This window comes from Oncorhynchus clarkii, chromosome 10 (genome assembly GCF_045791955.1).
Source record: "Oncorhynchus clarkii lewisi isolate Uvic-CL-2024 chromosome 10, UVic_Ocla_1.0, whole genome shotgun sequence".
Taxonomy (NCBI): Eukaryota; Metazoa; Chordata; class Actinopteri; order Salmoniformes; family Salmonidae; genus Oncorhynchus; species Oncorhynchus clarkii.
The window spans coordinates 53,826,126-53,844,416 of NC_092156.1; the positions used below are offsets into that span (position 1 = coordinate 53,826,126).

Genomic DNA, 18,291 nt, shown 5'->3' on the forward strand with positions numbered 1-18,291 from the left:
CAGTTGCAGGCAATGGAGCTGAAATAAAATGAGCAGCTCCTCCTTTAGCCTACATTAGGGATGGATGAATCATCTTCCTCTTGGAGAACTACTTGGTATGAAGGCTTTTAGCTAATTAAGATGACTTATTCTTTGTGAGCAGCTGATTAGTAGAATCAGGTGGGCTATATTAGGTTTTGTAGTGAAAGTCTACAGTATGATAGCTAGCTCTGTGGTGAAGTTCCCTAACAGATCTAGGATCAGCTTCCCTTCCTCCAATCTTAACTGTAACCATTTGTGTGGAAAATGCAAAACGGACTCAGTACCAGCGTCAAGGGGCAATTTCACCCTACACCAGCTCTCCAGGAGGAAGGTTGGTCGTCCATGGGCTAGATGAAGAGATATGTTCTCACCTGGCAGGGGCTCCTGCAGCAGCACTGATGGGTTCCAATTCTTCATCATGGCAGCGTCGCAGATGTTCTCGAACTTGAGCGAGAGGCACTGCAGCGAGCTGTTCCAGTCGCCAGCGCCGCCACCAAAGCAGTTCTGGTAGACGTGGTCCGGTAGGGAGGGGCTGAAGGCCTGCTGCTTGGGCCCTGTGTGGCTCGACGTGGGGGCAAGGGGAATAGGCTAGGAACAGAATAAAAGAGTTCTATGTTTGATCTGACAATCTTGATGGTCGTACAGTCGTCTCAAATACAACTGAAGGACCTCGGCGTTACTCTGGATCCTGACTTCTCTTATGAAGAACATGTCAAGAATATTTCAAGGGCAGCTTTTTTTCCATCTTCCTAACATAGCAAAAATCTGAAACTTTGTCCAAAAAATTATACAGAAACGCTAATTTGTGTCACTTCTAGATTAGACTACTGCAATGCTCTACTCTCAGGCTAACCGGATAAAGCACTAAATAAACTTCAGTTAGTGTCAAACACGGCTGCCAGAATCTTGGCTAGAACAAAAACATTTGATCATATTATCTAGTGCTAGCCTCTCTACACTGGCTTCCTGTTAAGACTAGGGCTGATTTCAAGGTTTTACTGCTAACCTACAAAGCACTACATGGGCTCCTACCGTACGCTACAGTCACAAGACGCAGGCCTCCTTATTGTACGTACAATTTCTAAGCAAACAACTGGAGGCAGGGCTTCCTCCTATAGAGTCTTTACTGAAGACTCATCTCTTCAGAAGGTCCTATGAATAAGTGTAGCATGGCTCAGGGATGCGAAGGTGAATGGCAAGACACTGGAGTGACGAACCGCCCTTGCAGTCTCCGGACAAAAAAACCCACCTATGTGAGAATGCTGTTCATTGACTACAGCACAGATTTCAACACCATAGTACCCACGAAGCTCATCACAAAGCTAAGGACCCTGGGACTAAACACCTCCCTCTGCAACTGGTTCCTGGACTTCCAGATGGGCCGCCGCAGGTGGTAATGGTAGGCAACAACACCTCTGCCATGCTGACCCTCAACACTGGGGCCCCTCAAGGGTGTGTACTTAGTCCCCTCCTGTACACCCTGTTCACCCACAACTGCGTAGCCTAACACAACTCCAACACCATCATTAAGTTTGCTGACGACACAACAGTGGTAGGCCTGATCACAGACAACGATGAGACAGTATACAGGAAGGAGGTTAGGGAACTGGCAGTGTGGTGCCAGGACAACAACCTCTCCCTCAATGTGAGCAAGACAAAAGGAGTTGATCGTGGACTACAGGAAAAGGCGGACCGAACAGGCCCCCATTAACATCAACGGGGCTGTAGTGGAGCGGGTCGAGAGTTTCAAGTTCCACATCCAAGTGTCCACATCACCAACGAACTACCATGGTCCAAACACATCAAGACTGAAGAAGGCACGACAAAACCTCTTCCCCCTCAGGAGACTGAAAATATTTGGCATGGGTCCCCAAATCCTCAAAAAGTTATACAACAGCACCATCGAGAGCATCCTGACCAGTTGCATCACCGCCTGGTATGGCAATTGCTCGGCATCTGACCATTAGGCGCTACAGAAGGTAGTGCGTATGGCCCAGTACATCACTAAGGCCAACCTTCCTGCCATCCAGGACCTATATAATAGGCGGTGTCAGAGGAAAGCCCATAAAATTGTCAGAGACTCCAGTCACCCAAGTCATAGACTGTTCTCTCTTCTACCACATGGCAAGAGGTAGAGTCTAGGTCCACAATACTTTTTAACAGCTTCTACCTCTAAGCCATAAGACTGCTGAACAATTAATCAAAATGGCCACCGGACTAATTACATTGACACCCCCCCCTAATTTGTTTTGTACACTGCTGCTACTCACTTTTTATTATCTATGCAGAGTCACGTCACCCCTACCTACATGTACAAATTACTTAAACTAACCTGTACCCACTCACACTGACTCAGTACCGGTACCCCCTGTATATAGCCTCATTATTGTTATTTTATTGTGTTACTTTTTACTTTCGTTTATTTGGTAAATATTTTCATAACTCTTCTTGAACTGCACTGTTGGTTAAGGGCTTGTAAGTAAGCGTTTCACAGTAAGGTCTACACTTGTGGTATTCGGCGCATGTGACAAAGTTTGATTTGATTGTGTCTGGCCAGCTCCCTTCACTGGGATTCTCTGCCTCTCACCCTATTGGACTCCTAGTCTCTCAACATATTTTCAATAGTGACAGCTTTTTACAACACCCGTGCTTCTACACCTGCATTGCTTGCTGTTTGGGGTTTTAGGCTGGGTTTCTGTACAGCACTTTGACATCAGCTGATGTAAGAAGGGATTTATAAATACATTTGATTGATTGGCATAACCAAGCTGCAATCCCTCATAGTAGATATGAGCTCATTTGAAACAGTGCGACCTAGTGTGGTATATCCATGTAATTGCAGATAAATAATAAATAATAATAATAAACCAGAAAAGGTATAACAGAGTTGAATCACTTCCTTGTGACGTTGGTGTAAATCCCCTGAAGGGAATGTATCAATGGGCAAATTCGATTTGTTGGGTGATATTTAGATTTCACTTAAGGACCAATGGAATGGTCTAAAATGCAAAAACTCCGCCTACCCAGGGTACCGGGCCATGCAAAATGCAAAAATTGCCAGTTAAGAGGGGACCACTCAAATCATATCCTGAAACTTAAATCATGTAAATCCCCATCAATTGCATAGACAAAGTATAGCCAATACAGTGTAACTAGGGCTGTGACAATTATTGCATTTTGGTTAATTGTCATGCAAATGACCACGGTTACTCATAATTGTAATTGTGTTTAAAAATATTTTGAGCTTATAATGCATCTTTGAAAGATTTCTACAACATACCTAATGAATATAACACAGCTTTGGTGACACAGCTATCTAAAAAAAACAAATGGTTTTGACTGCTTGGAACATTCGTAAATGCAGCTTCTCCTCCAGACTGCTTGTAAAATGATGACCAACTTTACCCACTTCATGTAAAAATGCAATTGGGTAAACTATACATAGTTCAATCCCCCATTCTCCTAAAATGAATGTACTAATACGATTATAATTTTTGTAGGTCATTGTCCATAATCATACGATAACCGTGCCAGCCCTATCTGTAAGTGACTATGGCTGTATCCCAATACCCATAAATGACTTCCAATTGTCTCCTCTCCCTCAAGACTGTTGAAATGGCTTTCACCTATCAACATCCTTACAGAGCAGTGGTAAGATCAGTAAGGGACACAAGGAAGCCTTTCAAGACTATTGGGGCACAGCCTGTATCTGTCAAGCATTCAGGAGGAGTTAATAGAAGCTGCCCTTAACCACTGACACAGGGTCAGATTTCATCTACCTCAAGCTAGTACAGTTGTTAGTGGTATGTGTGTGTTAACTCACCGTGCTGTGTGAAAGGGGGGGGCTGGGGTAGAGTGTGGGGTGCTGCAGGGGCCGGGGCAAGTGGGTGAGGTTATGCAAGGGCAGGTGGCCGTGGATGTGGGGGTAGAGGTGGAGGGCCGGGTGGCTGGGGGTCTGGTTGTCACCCCCAGTGAAGAACTGGTGGTGGTGGCCGGAGGGGGGTGTGTGGATCCGTCTGGGGGAGAGGGGGGGGGCTGGGCCCAGGGGGGCAAGGGAGGAGGACAGGTCCTGGTTGCACACGTGGCACTCGCAGGCATGCTGTTCCACCTGGAATGAGAGAGGAACAAGATGGCTACCGTGAGTTGTCCTTCATGTCTACCAGTGTTGCTGGTCTTTTTTTCTCCTCCTTTCAGCATTAAGACTACTGTGCAAGCATTTTGAGCTAGATGGCGACATACACAACCGGCTGTGTGCAGTCTGTGTGCCCCATGCATTGGAATCCATTCAAACTGAACATAATCTTTCTCTAGGTATTCTATATCTCAGTAGGTTAAACCTGATTCAAATTCTACCTCAAGCCCTAGTTGTGTAGTGTGGTTGTACCTGTTGCTGTGGGTAGTAGGGCGGAGGGCTGTTGTTGTTCTTCCCTGGCGAAAGCTCCCCCCGCTGGCCCGGAGGCTCCCCGCCGCTCTCCTCGTCAGCCTCCTCCTCGTCACCCTCCGACGAACTACTGCTGCTGCTGCTCCCTCCAGGAGACTGGACAGAGAGAGAGAAGGGGGAGAGCAAAAAAATCAGAGGAAGAGGGGAGAGGGGGGAGAATGGAAAGAGAGAGGGGGGGGTGGGGCAGAGGATGAGAGGGAGAGAAAACAGAGGGAAAGAGGAGAGTGAGGAGGATGGAGATGGGAGAGAGAAAGAGAGAAATGCAGCAGGAATGAGTCAGAGTCAAAGTACATTTCCGTAATCAAATCTGTCCCAGTCCAGGAACTTCGCACAGAGAAATTCAGCAGAGAAACATGCCAAACTTGCATCAAGGGCACTGTCACACACGGTGTAGTGTGAAGTTGCCCCAGATGCTGATCTTGGGCCAGTTTAGCATTTTCCCCACTAATGGCTAAGGTTAGGTTTGGGGAAGCTGATCCTAGATCTGTAACTAGGGTAAACGTCACCCCGCAGCCGTCAACCACCCACACACCTCATCTTTGAGCGCCATGTTCTCCCCGCCACCATTGAGCTCGCTGTGCAGGCCGTTCATCCTGGCCACCACCCCTGGGTCCTCGTAGCCCCCCATGGGGTAGATGTCTGCAAACTTGCCCAACAGCGGAGGCACTTCGTCCTCGTCGCTACCACTACGAGGAGAGGAGGGAGAGCGAGGGAGGGAAAGAGAAAATAATGAAGGTGAATACCAAAACAGGAGTGGCCATGTTTTCATGATAAAAATCATTATAGGAAATGACATTACATGATTGGAGAGGACATACCTGATAAAATAGTTATAACTACATATACCACTAGAGTAACCATAACCACAACAAATACAACCATACCCACATCAACTAGATATTGAGATAAATCCTACTGGTAGCATGAACTAGTCCCGGGCGATCTGGACAAAAAAAATCCACATCACGATAAATTGGATGAATCACAAGAATGATAAATTGAACAATACATTTACAACATGAATGTGTAACAGTTATTTTGTTGTAATATTACCCTTAAAACTACTACTTTGAATGTTGTAGCTATCAATTGTCCCATTAACAATTACCCGTATTAGCAAACTTGTTTCATACTTCACATTTCTCTAGGAGGGCCCTATAGGTTATTTATAGTAATGATCGATATCAGCAAAATGTTCACGATAAGTGGTCAGTGTTGATCATTGATCAAAATAACATTACATTATTGTAATGTATTGCTTTTTTTGTATGTTTCTTCTATGATATTTTATTGCTTTACATTATATACTCAAGTCTTGTTTGGAAGATACATTTGCTATGATCTCCTGAATAAATAAATAAATATTTTTACAACAAAGAACACGCCACCCCTGGTGGACTTACAAGGTGGTGGCGACCCCTTCTGGCAGGATGAGGCGCGAGTGCTGCTGTATGGTGATGGGCGAGCTGGAGGCCGAAGCAGAGGCTGAGCTGCCCCCGGAGGACAGACTGGGGGGGTGCACCTCGGCCAGGTAGTCCCGGTGCTGTGGGGGCTCCGTGGCCTGAAGCGGCAGCTTGATGTGGAGGTCCTCGGCAATGGGCGAGTCCATGATGCCGCATGTCAGGATGTGGGAGAGGCTGCAGTCGTCGCAGGTGCATCTGAAAGAGGAGGGATGGTTGTTAATTTTAAAATGTGGTTTCGCAAAGGTTGGGTTGCAGATGGCCAGTGGTGGTGTTCCAGGTCATCGTTTTTGTGGTTGAGCTGAAAATCTCAGAAGGCTGATATATTATATTGATGTGGTTCATGATATGCTAAACACTTGTATACCCCATTTCCTTTCGGGTCACTGAATAACACTGGGTACTGGCTAGAAACATGGGTTTGTCTTACTTTGGGTTGATAAATGAGGATTAAAAACATACCCGCACACAAAGTTTGAATATCTCATTGGACTTGTCATCCACATCGGTAAAAAAATATATTTAAAAAATGGTTTAAAAAATAGGAAGTATTTTATTTAGACACGCTGCAAATAAACAAACACACCATCTGTAAATTGCAAGCAAAATGAATCCTCCAAACTCACCGTCTTCGATAATTGCAATTTGGACAGTCTGGAATGCTGAGACGAGAGGAGAGCATTCTCATCGTGTCTGTAAAGTTACTGTCACCAGCTAAAGATTTCTTACTGTTGGTTAACTGCAAAGACAAAATCAAATTAATGTACAGCAGATTAAAAGGGTACACCGTCAAAATATGTCTGACCAGTTTCACAAATAAATCAACTATTTCTATAGACTATTTGTACATCATACCTGTTCTTCTATAAACCTCCTCTGTTTAAAGAATTCCCAGTCTTCCTTCAGCATCCGTTGTTTTGTTTTCAAAGTCTGTAAATAGGTAGACTTCAATTATGAGCTTTGACAGATTGAGGTCAAAACATGTCAGCTTTTTAATAAGTAACAGTACCTAAACGTACCTAAAAGTAGTACCTAAATCACCTTTTCTCTGTTGGACTATAGAAATAATATGACATACATAATAGGGGTAAGTGTTAGGGAATGAAAAGATAGACAATGCTGATAACTACAGTAATTATCTTATACTACTTGCAATTTAGTTGCGTGATAAACCACTTACATTTTTGCTAATTAAAGACTTATGTGGTTCTGTCCGTTGATTTGTGAGATTCTGACCCTCCACCTTAAAAAGCAGCTGCCAGAAAGAGAAAAACAAATTGCTAAGCATCAGAGAGACCAAAAGAAAACCATTCAAAGGAGATGCATTCGTTAAAAACCTTCAGGACATCACAATATGTAATTGACATTTATTTAAGTTCCATTGTCACACACAAGGAACAGCCCGTGGAGTGTAGCAAAGACAGGGATATTGTGTGTGTATGTGAGGTGTTTCTCTCGGTCTGTGTGTGTACCTGTTCGTCGACGTAGTCGTCGATCCTCTTCTCACACTCCTGCCACTCGGCCGCCACGGCGGCCATCTCCTGCTCCAGCTGCTGGTAGCTCTCCAGCAGGGTCCTGTACATGTCCTCGCTGTACGAGTCGTGGGAGGCCGTGCCGTGCCTAATCAGAAATTGCATTATTTTTTAAAGAAAACATTGGAAACACACAGCTAGACCAGTTTATCATACCAATGGCCTATTTAGGCTTGAGGATAGACCACGTTTAATGATGTTGCTATACTAAGTCAAACAAAAAGGGATTATATAGGGAGACTATAAAAAAATGTAAAAAAAGATACAATAATCCTCAAAGAAGCATACACCTCAATAACATCATGGAGAAATCTTCTTCTTAATGGCTGTTTTGTCATTCGACTCAGTCTTACCTCAGCTGTGCAACCAGTGCAGGTAAACTGCTGTGCAGGATGGGCTCGGAGAACACCAGGTTCTCAAAAAGGTGCTTGTTGTGCAGCTCCCACGTCACCTGGAACTTCTGCAGGTGTTCGTTCTCCTGTGGAACCCAGACAAGAAGAGAGTTAGAAACCAAGTTTATGCGGCCTGGCCGGTCTAGCGGTAATGCCGCAGCCTCCGGCACACGTCTACTGTGTTTACATAGGGTGGAATCCGGCCGTTTGACATAACCTCTCTGTCTTTCCCCACTATCATCCTCTAATATATACAAAACTGAAAATCCTTTGACAGTGCGGTCCAAAATGATTGACACCCTTGATAAATATAAGAAAAATAACTATAAAATAATTCAAATACTCTGCTATATTGTATGCTCAAAAACACAAAGAAATGCTTAGTTGGTCACAAAATCTACATTTTGCAATGGCCATCTCAGTCGCCGGACTTGAAACACATTGAAAACCTGTGGCTTGAATTGAAAAGGACAGTCCATAAGCACAGACAAAGGATATCAAGGATCTGGAAAGATTTTGTATGGAGGAATGGTCTAGCATCCCTCACAATGTGTTCGCCAACTCATGAATGTAAAAATCTAAAACTCAGTGCAGTTATCCACAAAAGGTGAAGTATTGAAACATTAATCATTTTGACCCCTACCTTTTGAGAGAATGAGAAGAGAAATTATATTACTTGATAAACAAAATTGGTTTCTCTGAACAGCCCAGTACATCACTGGGACCAAGCTTCCTGCCATCCAGGACCTATATAATAGGTGGTGTCAGAGGAAAGCCCATAAAATTGTCAGAGACTCCAGTCACCCAAGTTATAGAGGGTTTTCTCTGCTACGGCAAGGCAAGCGGTTCCGGAGCACCAAGTCTAGGACCAAAAGGCTCCCCTACTTGTACACTGCTGCTACTTGCTGTTTGTTTGTTTGTTTGTTACCTATGCATAGTCACTTCGACCCCACCTACATGTACAGATTACCTCAACTAGCCTGTACCCCTGCACACTGACTCGGTACCGGTGCCCCCTGTATATAGCCTCGTTATTGTGTTACTTATTATTATTACTTTTTTATTTTAGCCTACTTGGTAAATATTTCCTTCTTCTTGAACTGCACTGTTGGTTAAGGGCTTGTAAGTAAGCATTTCACGGTGAAGTCTACACTTGTTGTATTCGGCGCATGTGGCAAATAAAGTTTGATTTGATTTGTATTGGTATAAAATATAATTTAACATATTTCTTTAAGCATAAAATGTAGCTCAGTATGTAAATTATTTATTTGTATACAGTCATTTCTGCACATCTATAACAAGGGTGTCAATAATCTGGACCCCACTGTGTGTGTGTGTGTGTGTGTGTATAGCCACAGCAGTGGCAGCTGTCTAGGCTGAAGCTAAGGTGACAACTTTCAGACAAACCTCTGTACTGCTTCCAAAAAGTATGAGTCATTCTGTGACACCGTCCGTGGCTTGTCCCTGTGTTCTGGGGAAATTCTAAAGCCTATGTTAATCCTGTGCGAGTTACTGAGGCAACGATACTTTTTAGCCTTCATGTATTGGGGGCAAGTCTGGTTTAACTCACGTTGTCGCCAAAACTCAGGCTAAACCTCTAAAAGAGACAGTGAGCAGCACTAGGCATTTTCCCTCTGTGCTAGTCTGATGCTAACAAAATGGCTAACACAAAGGTAACCGTAAAGGTAACCACAAAGGCTAACGCAAAACATAATGGAAAGGCCAACAGTAAGGCTAACATTAATGCTAGCGCAAATGCCAACCCTGAAAGTTATTGCGCAAGACTGTTTGTTAGCCACTGGTCTAAGACTAAGCTAATGCTAACATGAGGCAATCTTTAATGCTATTGCTAACAGAGGAAGACTGACCAGGGTGAGGAGGAAGCTGCTGATGGTGCGCGCAGCCTGGCAGAGGGCGCTGTACTCCTCCAGGAGCAGCGAGATGAACTGGTGGGCCTGTGGGGGGCCCTGGGCGGCGGCGGCCGCAGCCTTGGAGCCGGTCGAAAGGTGCTTGAGCAGGCGCACCTTCATTTCTAGGACGTACTCGCGGGCCTGCTGCTCCAGCCTCTGGTAGAGCTGGTACGGGTCCTTCTCGCACAGCCTGAACAGGAGGTGGGCAAGATGGACGTCACAAGACCCAGTGTACAATAGGCTAATATAATAGCAAAATATGCTAATACTTGTAGGGATTATCTATGGTGGTCAGTCCTGGGTCAAATGCATATCAAACACTTTCAAATAACTAAATCAAACTCAGGTTTTCCTGGTACAACGTAACAGATGGCCTAGCCCCAAGTAGTAGCACAAAGGAAGGTTTAACCTCCGAAATGGCTAACCATTTTCTGAAGGTAATCTCTTATCTAGCAAAATTGGACAAGGGAAAGTGAGATAACCATTCAATGATTACTCTGGTACTCTTGTCAGATAACTGATCATCTTGAAGATGGAAGTGAAAAGAGGATGGTAGGGATGGGAGAGAGCATGGAGGGCAAAAGGAAAGAAAGGAATGAGACAGGAAGCAGCGAGAGATGGAGGGTAGGAAGGAGAGGGTGTATAGGAATGTAGGAGGGAAGGAAAAATGGAAGGAGGAAGGAATAGAAAGAGGGGGGAAAGGAGGAATGCAGAGGCAGACTGAGGGAAAGAGGGTGGAAAACAAGCTGCCTTTTCTCTAGCTTAGTCTTACCTGTCCACCAGCTCCTTCATGCCCTCCTTGTCGCGGTCAAGGGGCTGGTCGTGGTCGTCGGCCAGCGGCGTGCCTGTCTGGCGGTAGATGCACCGCACTAGGTAGCGAACCTCCGACCAGTGGTTCTGCAGCAGCTGGGACTCACGCTCTGACTCGGCCAAAATCTCCCTGGAGGGGGTGAAGGCCAAAAGAGGTAATTGTGATGCATCAGTGAGAGGACACTGGGTGCGCTTATACAAGGGGTCATGTTCATTAGGGCAAGCAACAGAAAACACTTTAAAACATTGACACAAAAAAACTAAATGAGCATTTCCTACTTCATTTACTATATGAATACAACCCATATAGTAGAAGTATTAGTGCGTCTGTGCATCCATGTTCCTCTTTTAAAGGGCTGATATCCAGTCCCTCCAGGATTCCAAAATTCTGCGATCGCATAATTTAAAAAAAAAATCAACGAATCCACAAATTTATGGAAGAGCTCGCAATTTTGACCAATCACTGCACAAGTGTCCAATCAAAAGAGGGTTAGCAATTTAGATCACTATTACCATGGAAAACAGCCCAATAACACATCAACAAACCACATTACAAACAAAACACACATGCTTCGTTTGTAAATTTTGTCTGAGTGTTGGGAGTATGCCCCTGGTTAAAAAAAAAACAAGAAAATGGTGCAGCCTGTTGTGCCTTATGTAAGGAGTTTGAAATTATTTATAATTTTCCTTTTGATGCTTAAGTATATTTTAGAAATTACATTTACTTTTGATACTTAAGAATATTTAAAACCAAATACTTTGACTTTTACTCAAGGAGTATTTTACTGGGTGACTTTCACTTGAGTCATTTTCCATTAAGGTATCATTACTTTTACTAAAGTATGACAATTGGGTACTTTTTCCACCACTGTGTACAGGTAGTAAGTACACCATCATGCTTTTGTGATTCCACAAAGATTATTTAGTTGTGGACACTACATCACCGTCCTCCCTCTCAGTCCGCATCTTTGTAAGTCACCTTGATTTATCAGTTTCTTTATGAAAATATTTAATGAACTCCATCACAGTAGCTAAAGCGGCACACAAGTAGACTACAAATGAATCCTGGGCCGGCATGCCCTGAGCTGGTGAAGTGAGCGCTACTGGAGCGAAATTGGAGCTGGTGAGAAGGCCGAAGCTCCAGCCTTTGGGAATCTCGCACCAGTCAAATTGGGTACGCTACGCTCCAGCTACGCTCACATACTCTGGTCCGAACAGCCACCACAGCAGACGCAGATCACCATGACCGAAGCAAAAGCAAGGAAATCTGTGGTAGTGATGTGCAGATCGCAAACGAGTCGTTCTTTTTAAATGACTTGACTGATTTGAGAATCATTTTTATTTTGATTGAACTGCTGGCTGGAGTAAAATAAATTAATTGCAGTGAAGGATTGATACACGCTCCTCCGTCTCATAGCCGTGTTCAGACCAGCAACTGTTTATCATATGTGCGCACAAGAAAATAGATCATGCTGCAGGCTGAGCACATATGACTTTTTATTGCTTCATATTAAATGAACATGACAAACAAAACTCTTCGCCAAATTTAATTGAAAGCCTCTGAAAAAAATCAAGAATTGTTGGCCACAGATAAAAATACTTCACAGATCTTGGAGGGACTGGATATCAGTCATTGGTTAAAGTGGAAAAGTGTAACTTTTTGGGCACCCCAACCAAATTCACATAGAAATCTGAGTTATAGATCTACCATTCATTGACTTTCGGTTTTGTACACCAGCTTCAAACAGCTAAAACAACATGTTTTGATTATGGAAGATATATTTCACAGTGGTTTAGATGGTACAATGATTCTCTACACTATACTAGCTTATTTTGTCGCATAAACTGAAATTAGGTGAACTATTCGAGTTTTAGCAAACAGGAAATGGCGGAGCGATTTCTGCATTGTGCGACTTTAAAATAGTATTTGCATTCATTGAAATGTTGAGCATTTCATTGAGCCTGCCTGGAGTGCTAGATGGGCGGTGTTTGCACTTTTGAGACTATCCCATTGGTTCCATATCCTCAGGCAAGCTCAATCTAGTGCAGTTAAAGTATTTGAAAGAAAAAGAAACAAGATGCTGATGGACAGAGATCAGCCAATAAAACCAGCGGTTGTTAAGTCCATCAATTTACAGTCAAGTCCCGTTCTGAGGCGCTGTGAAACCAGACTGTTAGAGAGAAAGATAGAGCTGGCTGGTGGATGTGATTAGTTATTATCTGACAATGCTAAAAAGGATGGTAGCACAAGTGGCGGCTTCTAGAAACTTCCTGAACACATAGTTGATATACTTGGCTAGCTCAATATGTCAAACGATAGACACTTTCGTCCTTTCTAGCGTGGTCGTTTAGTGACCACCACAAATGCGCCCATCCAGCTCACCGTCTCTCGTTGCAGGCCTCACAACTGCACACGGTGTCAGCGGTCATAGGGGTGGTGAGGTCTGGGACGGGGAGAGTGGGGAGGGTTGGGGGTGTGCCACCATTGGTCAGTCTGCCCCCTGCAGCGGGCAGCTCCTGGCCCAAGCCTCCGTTACCCACAGGCATGTGCAACAGGAAGTCTTGGCTCTGGGGGAATAAGAAATTACAGGGCATCAGAACATGCAAAAAAGCAATGATAATGCAACCAAGAGCGACCATAAAGGTGACTTAACGTTACCAACTGTTGCCTTAGGTCTGTACTCTGAAGTATTTAATTGCAGCAAAGTGCACAGAGATCGATGCTCATTATACTAGACTAGAGACAAAATTCCAGAACAGGAGAGAAATTAGAGAACGTAATCAAGCAAAATAGTAGAAAAAGGGAAAGGAAAAACAAGCGCATTCCAGGCCAGAGGGACACTCCAGGAATTGTCAGGCTCTTCCCAACTTTCAAATTCAATTAGCCTAGCAATTAGCTGCTAGACGTCACCAACACAGAGTGGCTCTTAGGAGTGAGGCAAGGCAGTGTATGCGGAACAGCCACTAACATGTCATCAGCAAGAGAGACGTCTAAACACTGGTGTGGCTTTCTGTCTGAGGTTATTATCTCCCGCTGATGGCAAAGGAGGAGCCAAAGCCTCTATAATGCTGAGTCATCGGACAGAGGGAAACTAATGTTTTACAATGTGTGTGTTTGGTCAGGACTCAGGTGTTTCTGCTCCTTGTTACAGTCCACCTGTAGCTTGCCTGTTTCCTCCGCTTTCTCTGTGTGTGGTACGCCTCTGTGTGGTATGGGTCGGTCTGTCTCTCTTTGGCCGTGTTCAAGAGCATCAAATCGGTGATGCATTGTGATAAATGGTGACTGACTAATCTACAAATAATGAGGAGTTATTTATGACACAAGGTCATTTGTAGGTCAGTCAGTGGGCAGTCACAAGCCCTCAACCTCTTTATTCCTTGTTGTAATCTACTTTTAGTATACCTGTCGCCATCTCTCTCTTTTGCGCCGACTCTATGGATGTGTTCGAGCAGTAACGCTAACAAAGCCGACTGTAGAAGAAAGTTGGCAAGGCTCAGATCAACATGGAAGTGTCAACATAGCTGCTATTGTTCATAAAAATGTTCTTTATAAAATGTCTAAATAAAAATGTCTATACCCTCATATCACACTCACAAACTGAAAACATAACTTGTGTAAAATGTATTGATTACAGAGGTCTCATATCACTTTCGTTTGGATCTCCTGTTTCTTTAGAATCGCAGTAAAGTTGGTTCCTGTTTCAGTCACATCTTTGGTCACATTCGCGTGGTTCAACCAAAAACACCCTAATGATTGGTTGACAAATAGTGCCTCCCACAACGCAGGTGATGAATGCATGGTGCAGTTGGTGAGAAGCAACTACAGCGACTTGAAGGCGACTTCATAAAAAAACTGCATGACCTTTGATCACATGGTTTTGTGAAGTTCATGTAGTCAACCTGGAGGTGCAAGTCAGAAAATGTTTATCCTCATAATGCAACACACGTTGAAAGGCCTAGACTAAATGTTTCTGTTACTTGATATAATCCACCAATGCCTGCCTGCATCTATCTAGGGCTTGGCTATCCACTAAATGTACACAAACATCCACTTAAACAGCCATTGTCATTCAGTTCATTGGTCCAGCATCACCTTTTCACCACCATACTTCTCCCTCCCTCCCTCCACCCACCCACACCCCTCCACCAGCCTGTGGTGACTCACCACCAGCGACTGCTCCAGGGAGGCGTGGCGGTCCTCCTTCTCCACCGTGCGCCGGCAGTCGGGGCACACCCACAGGGGCAGCTGCAGAGCGCTGGGGGACTTGGGGGGCTGTGCCATACCGTTCGGTCCCGCCCCGGGGAGCATCGCGTCAGTATGGAGGGTGCTGTCTGGCTTGCGCTCACTCCGGCACAGGAGGCAGCGGTCGCCGGTGGTGGAATATGGGGCCCTCTGGCTCAGGCCAAATGTGAATGGGGTCTGGTGGTTGGAGACGGAGTGGATGTCAGAGTGTGTGTAGCACTACTGTAGTGGCAGTAACCAGTAGCTAAGCTACTAACTAGTGCTCCAATATGTAGCCTACCCAGGCAGGTTCTAAAGTTAAGACAGGGTCACGGGCAGTAAGCACAAACAGGTGGAAAAAAATGTAGAATTGGAAACTGATTTGTAAAGTTATTATTGGTCATAACGTTTAGGATGGGCCTTTCCCATTTCAAAACTTTTTCATACATTTTGTGCCTACTGAATGCCACCTGGGGCTTTTCAGTCCACCCAGTGATACTCACAACAGATAAGCTGATGCTGATCTATGTTACCGTAGGGCTAACAGGAGTAGCTGCAGAGACAGTGAGTGATGCATTACCTGAAGGACTCCAGAGAAGTCGGAATTCACCGGCCCCTCCGAAAACTGTGGTGTAACGTTACCGTTCATAGAGACCTGGAGGACACAAAGGGCCCGACATAAACCAACACCTCCGGAGTCACCCCTCTCATTAGCACCGATGCCAAGCGTCTATTACAAGGCTATCTGAAGCATGTTAGCACTTGACCTGGCTGGGGGCTACTTGGCCACACACAATTAAGGTTTGTCTCCGAATTATGTTATTTGAACATCAAATAAAACACAAAGCAGTTGATGATATGTCCTGGCCGATATTGCAAAGAACATATGCAGATATTACTTTTCATATTAATGCTCGGCGCAGCAGTATATTGACGGGGCCAGCAAGTTCACCTGCTGTTTCTGTCTTCAACAGACAATCTTTACATAAGCAGAGTGTAGTCTCGATTTGTATGCACTTTGCAAAGATTTTGTAAACATCTGAAGAATGAATCAAAACACACTGATTAGTTAAACAAAAGGTTATGAGAATATTATATTACTTCTTAGATGGAAATAATAGCCCTGACTAGTGTAAATGCTGATCTAGGCAAATTCCTTCCACAATAAGTAGCCTGTCCTAGGCAATAAGTTAAGCTCATCTTGAGCTTTCAAAGAAACAAACATTAAGACCACTGTCACAACTCTGATGTTGGTAGGCCTATATTCTGGGGCTTACATCCGTTCTATAGATGGATCATAGCAATTTATAAGAATCGCGATCAAGGGTTCACAAAGTAAAAATTTGCCACAATCAGTATTCACAATATGCGTTCTTCTCCTGATTTATTTTCTGCAACCTTTGTCTACATCCCAAATGATGGGGAAACTGTCTGGCATATAGGCTAGCTAGGCTAATGAAACTGAGTGAGTGCAATACAATGCGTTGTATTTAGCTCAAATCAGACTTTCCTTGGATTTGCTTAGACAGTGACTAAGTATTAACAAGTCTGCATTATGGACTTTTTTGGGACAATTGGCTCATCATATGAGGAAGTCCTTCAGCCCTAAAGATGATAAACCTAGTCGCGGCCAATGTGACGTACACATGATAGGCCTAGTCTTTGGTGATTAGTGGATGTTGTTTCCCTGGCTACTGTTGTGATATAGAGAAGACTGACAAGGCATAGCTGCAATATACGGAGACGAGACAAGAAACCATGAGTAAAGCAAGACACTCAATATACCATTTGACAGCCAAGTATGTAATGTTGCAATGTTTGCTATACCATTGGTATATTGCAGGATCGTGGTTGTGGAAGTAATTTGGCTCACTTGGCTGTGTGACAGTAGTCTTGCAGTTGTCTGTCTTACACATTATTATTGTGTCTGTAAACACCGTGGACGACCTAACTAGTAATGACCTTCCTATTAAATAATTGGTATGAGTAAACAAACTATAGGCCTACTGTTACTTAGCAGGCTAATCCGATGACACTGACAGACTCGACTGAGACTTCATGTTTGTAAACAGTACAGTAACGTTAATCTGGTGAGCTACTACTCCTGCTAAAATTGTGAATATGAAAACATTAGATAAGAAATTAAAGGCCAACTGGCTGTCCAAATTGTTGCGCATTGTTAACAAGCTACATACTGTACCTAGCTGCTAGTCAGGAACAAGAGACACTTCAGTTTAAGGACACAGTGCAGTGGCGATGGTCAGTTTGGTCATAGTTAACGTTAGCGTGTAAACTAACGTTAGTATCCATTTAGCAAGTAACAAACATCCACTCCCACAACGTCGCGAACAGTTAGATAATAAGATAACGACTGTCGTGTAAGCAAAATCGGCTATTTTCGGTCTGTCAACATTGTGGTTGTCGAGTAACGTTAGCTAGAACAAGATAGCTAGAAACGTCAGCCGGTCTAGTTTATTTTCAAATTGAGCAAGTAGCTAACGTTATAACTAACGCGTTACCGTATATAGAAAGGTTACTAACGTAGTTAGTCAGCTAAACTAACTTGTTGGCTGTTGTCGACGTCAGGTTCCCATTTCCCGAGTTAGCTAACGTTAGCTAACTAACGTTAACTAACTAGCTTCCTCGGTAGCTGGGCTAGCTACTGAAGAATGTCAGGCCTCAAATGTCTGTCGATTATGTGTAATCAAAATCTCTGACGTTAGTGTTCAACACGTCAACTGTATATTCACCTCTCCGTTCAGGCCTGTTATAGAGCCCATGTTCCCATTTCCAGAGCTCCCTGATGTCAGAAAGCCCATGGTAGACACGGGTGTTGCCGTGGCTTGAAGACTCAGGTCCGTGGCTGAAACCCCGGCCTTGCCACTGGTACTGCAGACAGTACTACTGCAGCTACTGCTGCCACCGCCCCGCTTGTTCTTCCTGCGTTTAGCACCTCGTTTAGCATCGGTTGGACTCATTATCCCACAAAAGTCAGAGACAACTTGCCGTCCAGTACAGGCAGAGTCTCAGGTGGAATGTCTGGCTCAAATCCCTCTGGTATAAATAGACGATATTTTAAAGACTTCCAGTTAGACAACCACCCAGTACCTTCAGAGTACTTAGACTTCAGATTTCAATATGGCCACTGGACAGGAATTGGCTGCTCGAGCTTGCGCTGCAACAGTACGTCCTTCTCTCTTTGAGGATTCATGGGAAATGATGTTTTTCTCATTAGTGCTGGTGAGGTCATGGGTGAGATGGATGATGACAAACTGGTTTTCTGACTCTATCCCCAAAATTGTGAAGAACACCAGAAGTGACCATTCATGATCTCATTCATAACCATTCCTGTTCATCAATGCAAGTGGCCATTTGTAGGCTATTGGTATGTGCAATCACGTGTCCTCAAGGGGGAGTGGGCAAGTATTTCAGGAGTCTTATGGCTTGGGGGTAGAAGCTGTTAAGAAGCCTTTTGGACCTAGACTTGAAGCTCCGGTACCGCT

General features: G+C 44.2%; 1 protein-coding gene across 2 annotated transcripts in view; it reads right to left on the minus strand.

Moving 5' to 3' along the window:
- LOC139418786 (protein FAM193A-like) overlaps positions 1 to 17,928 on the minus strand; it is a 28,553-nt gene extending 10,625 nt beyond the window's left edge. For both annotated transcript variants that reach the window (XM_071168485.1, XM_071168484.1), the window contains exons 1-16: positions 17,539 to 17,928; positions 15,369 to 15,443; positions 14,732 to 14,986; positions 12,950 to 13,134; positions 10,529 to 10,696; positions 9,715 to 9,946; positions 7,808 to 7,932; positions 7,395 to 7,542; positions 7,103 to 7,177; positions 6,778 to 6,852; positions 6,549 to 6,661; positions 5,866 to 6,120; positions 4,995 to 5,148; positions 4,406 to 4,558; positions 3,845 to 4,129; positions 393 to 609 (exon numbers count right to left, since the gene is read on the minus strand). In XM_071168485.1, the coding sequence (XP_071024586.1) occupies positions 393 to 609; positions 3,845 to 4,129; positions 4,406 to 4,558; positions 4,995 to 5,148; positions 5,866 to 6,120; positions 6,549 to 6,661; positions 6,778 to 6,852; positions 7,103 to 7,177; positions 7,395 to 7,542; positions 7,808 to 7,932; positions 9,715 to 9,946; positions 10,529 to 10,696; positions 12,950 to 13,134; positions 14,732 to 14,986; positions 15,369 to 15,443; positions 17,539 to 17,766 (2,743 nt within the window). In that variant the 5' untranslated portion in view covers positions 17,767 to 17,928. The remainder of the gene's footprint in view (positions 1 to 392; positions 610 to 3,844; positions 4,130 to 4,405; positions 4,559 to 4,994; positions 5,149 to 5,865; positions 6,121 to 6,548; positions 6,662 to 6,777; positions 6,853 to 7,102; positions 7,178 to 7,394; positions 7,543 to 7,807; positions 7,933 to 9,714; positions 9,947 to 10,528; positions 10,697 to 12,949; positions 13,135 to 14,731; positions 14,987 to 15,368; positions 15,444 to 17,538) is intronic.
- Between the last annotated feature and the right edge of the window lie 363 nt (positions 17,929 to 18,291).